Source organism: Petaurus breviceps, unplaced genomic scaffold (genome assembly GCF_028583685.1).
Source record: "Petaurus breviceps papuanus isolate PSGF00001 unplaced genomic scaffold, PetGlider_PUasm1.0 350, whole genome shotgun sequence".
In the NCBI taxonomy this organism is placed as follows: domain Eukaryota; kingdom Metazoa; phylum Chordata; class Mammalia; order Diprotodontia; family Petauridae; genus Petaurus; species Petaurus breviceps.
In genome coordinates, this window is record NW_027186199.1 from 2,417,781 (window position 1) to 2,421,266 (window position 3,486).

Consider the following 3,486-nt stretch of genomic DNA (forward strand, 5'->3'; position numbering starts at 1 on the left):
AGAGAGAGAGAGAGAGAGAGAGACAGAGAGAGAGAGAGACAGAGAGACAGAGAGACAGAGAGACAGAGAGAGAGACAGAGAGAGAGAGAGAATGGGATGATGCTGATCACTGAAAAGTGAGTCCAAGCCAGGTAGTAGTGGCTGGAGAGATGTCTGCTGAGGCAGAGAGATGATTCTATAGAAGATCATTCCTTTAAGTCCAAAGAGGTTCAGTCCTGAGAGACTCAGGAGGGCTACCTCAGAGCAGGCAAGATCAGGAGAAGGTGTGACCTGGGGTAGTCTAGATGGGAGACAAGAGTTGTAAATATGAGGTTGATGTGATCTGAGAAAATCCTCTGGAGCACTGTCAAAGGCTTTGGGGAGAAGAATGAGGTCATAGGTTTAGTTCTGGGTCCAAGGCTGATACAGAATTTTTTTGGTAGTCTTTGGAGTGAAGACTCATGGGCAGGGAGCCTTGAATGGGACTGATAGAGGTCACTGACATTCATCACACTGATGATTCCTTATGTCCTTTTTGTGTCTTTTTGGACAAATATTTGAGGCTGGATTTGAACCGGGGTCCTTATGAATCCAGGGGCAGTGCTCTATTCACTGCACCACCTAGCCGCCCCATCCCTATGTTCTTTTCACAGCTTCTGATACCATGTGTCCTAGTCATAGTCAATGATCACCAATGTTCTTATCAATCACAGTTTTTCTGTGTCTCTGTCAGAGATAATGATCACAATTAGTCATTGGTTTCCTGTTTCCTTGTCACATACAATCCCCCAGTCTCTCTGACATAATCATTCACCATCAATTCCCACATCCACACCAATCAATAATGCCTCACCCCTTCCTGTGCCCTCTCCCAGGTGTGATGGTGATTTTCTATCTCTCAGGCTCCTTTCTCTCCAGTTATATGATTATCTTCCTCCTCCTCTTCAAGAAGCCAACTTTGACGTCAGGTAAGAGTATTTACTTCTCTTTGCCTCTTGAAGGCAAGGAATAGGGTTCAAATACTGGGGATTGAACATATAGAGATTCTATCCCACCACAGTACCCTCCCAAAGAATTCCCCCATACTGCACTAGTCTCTTCTGGAGATTTTCTCAACTTTCACCTTTTCTCTCTCCTATGATCTTTTCTCCTGACATACTGTCCCCTCTTTTAGTTGCTTCCTTAGTATTTTCCCCATCCTCCCTTACTCTCTACTTTCCTTTCCCCCCTCCCCATGCCATTTTAGGGCTCTGTTCTTCACACCTTCTTACATGAACCTTGTATATCCTTCCATCTTCTGCTATTCTTTTCTTTGACCCTCCGTCTCTTTTTCTTGCCTGATTGAATAGGACAGTTCTCAGTGATTGGACCTGAAAGACTCATCCAAGCCCCACTTGGGGGAGAGGCAGAGTTACCATGTTACCTGTCCCCACCTCAGAGTGCTCAGCACATGGAGGTGGTCTGGTTACAATCCACTCGGGTGGTCCATCTCTATCAAGATGGGGAGGATCAGTTTGGAGACCAGGCCCCTGATTATCAAGGGAGGACAGAGCTGGTGAGAGATGCTATCACAAATGGGAATGTCACGCTGAAGATACGGGATGTTAGACTCTTAGATGCAGGAAGGTACAAGTGTCTCATTGCAGATCATTTTCACCAGGAGGAAGCTGATATGGAGCTGAAGGTTTCAGGTGAGGAGCTGGGACCTGGGAAGGGAATGTTCATACACATGTATGGGGGGAGCAGAGATGTCTTTCCAACTCTGTTATCAACAGAATCCCAGGATGTCCTAGTTGGAAATGAACTCAAAGGTCACACACTCCAACAGGTCTCTGAAGAAGAAACCTCTCTATAATCCCTGCAGGGACCTATTTTCATCTGACCTATGTCCTTGGCCATTAGCCTGATGCCAGCACATAGAAGATGCTTAATGAATGTTTGTTGAATTTTATAGAACTTCCAGCCTTTGCTCAAAGACTTCTAGTGAGAAGCCCTTCTGCTTCCTTGGGGGGAAATGGCCCTTTCTACTTCTGGATAAATTTAGTCATTCAGAATTTTTTGCTGACATCAAACTTAAATCATCCTCTCTGAAGCTCTCACCCATTGTTACTAATTCTGTACCAGAGGCACAAGAGGAACAAGTCTAATCCCATTTTTCACTTTTACTAACTATGTAAATCTGGACCAATCATTTTGCTTTACTGTGCCTCACTTTCCTCATCTGTAATAGCAGAGACCTGGGCTTGATAGTTGTGTCTGTCTCTTTAAGGTTTAAAGCTATGATCATATGATATGTATGCAGCAGTTTTCTCATCTTAGTCTTTGTAGCAGCAAGCACCCCAAGCATCCCGAGGGTTTGCTGCCAACACAGGTTCTTAGATCTGCTTTGTTAAAGGAAAGCAACTCAAAATGGGTTAACAAGCTTACTTTAATGAGTCAAATATGTATCGTTTACCTAGTTCAGGGGAAAGAGGTCAGCACCCCGAACTTTAGAATATACAGACAGAATTATCAAGACAGAAACAGATCAAGTAGACAGATTTCCAAACTGTCCAACCATTACATCCATACCAAACAACATCTGGGTTTCAAAGCTGGAGGGCCCTGGACAACGGCTTCCCAGAGTTTCATTTGATCAAATCATAGAACATTTCTCAAAGTGAGCCCCAAAACAAAGTTACACATCAGGGCTTATATAGCCTTTTCCTGGCTCAGAGAACGTAACAACCTAATTGACCCACTGGCCAATCAAGAAGTATCTACTGAAAAATAAGCCTCCCACCCTAGGCTCCAGGTGTACTTTAGCCTAGGGGCAGGGAAGATCTTAAAAACGTACATTTCCATTTCACTCTTCTAGAGTGGGGCTGGCTACATCTCCTCTCTGGGGACTAGGAGGAACAAGGGGGTTTCCTCTCTCTAAAGCTTTAAGAGGCACTGTCCTAATGTGTTTCCTCCATTGTTAATTTCCAGTGATTAACACTGCAGTTCTATTTAGCCAATAATATCAATTAACGTTATAAAGGAATATTTACTGAAGTATTGCAAGAAAATAATTACAAATATTTCCTCCTTGTGGCACACTCTTCCCTGTAACAACACCCCAATCCCTGGGGATAGTAGGGAGAATAGGCCCAGACCAGCGGAAGTTTCTACATGGCACTGATCCTAATGTGGATTTACCTATGAATAGATGAGTCTGCCTCCATGCTTCTACTGGACTGAGTCTTTTAGGTTCCTTGGGACTTGGCTTTTCACTGTCTGGCTACTAGCAGATCCTTGCAAAAGGACTCTAGCCCCCAGATACTCTGAAGCATCTTTTGAGCTCACAAGGTCATACTGTCTCAAAGGCTCTTTACCTGAAAGCAAGGAAGATGCCTATACTAGAGACAGAAGTAATGGCATGGCCACATCTTCTCACTTTCAAGCTGGTTCTGGGTGAAAGACAATTTAAGGTCTTTCAGTGTGTGTGTGTGTGTGTGTGTGTGTGTGTGTGTGTGTGTGTGTGTG

General features: G+C 44.1%; 1 protein-coding gene across 4 annotated transcripts in view; it reads left to right on the forward strand.

Moving 5' to 3' along the window:
* The window catches only part of LOC138168076 (myelin-oligodendrocyte glycoprotein-like), a 50,873-nt gene that overhangs the window by 40,256 nt on the left and 7,131 nt on the right, over positions 1-3,486 (forward strand). For 3 of the 4 annotated variants that reach the window (XM_069097109.1, XM_069097111.1, XM_069097112.1), the window contains exons 3-4: positions 855-947; positions 1,329-1,670. In XM_069097109.1, coding sequence (XP_068953210.1) covers positions 855-947; positions 1,329-1,670 — 435 coding nt within the window. The remainder of the gene's footprint in view (positions 1-854; positions 948-1,328; positions 1,671-3,486) is intronic. The other variant, XM_069097110.1, reaches the window with a different exon arrangement.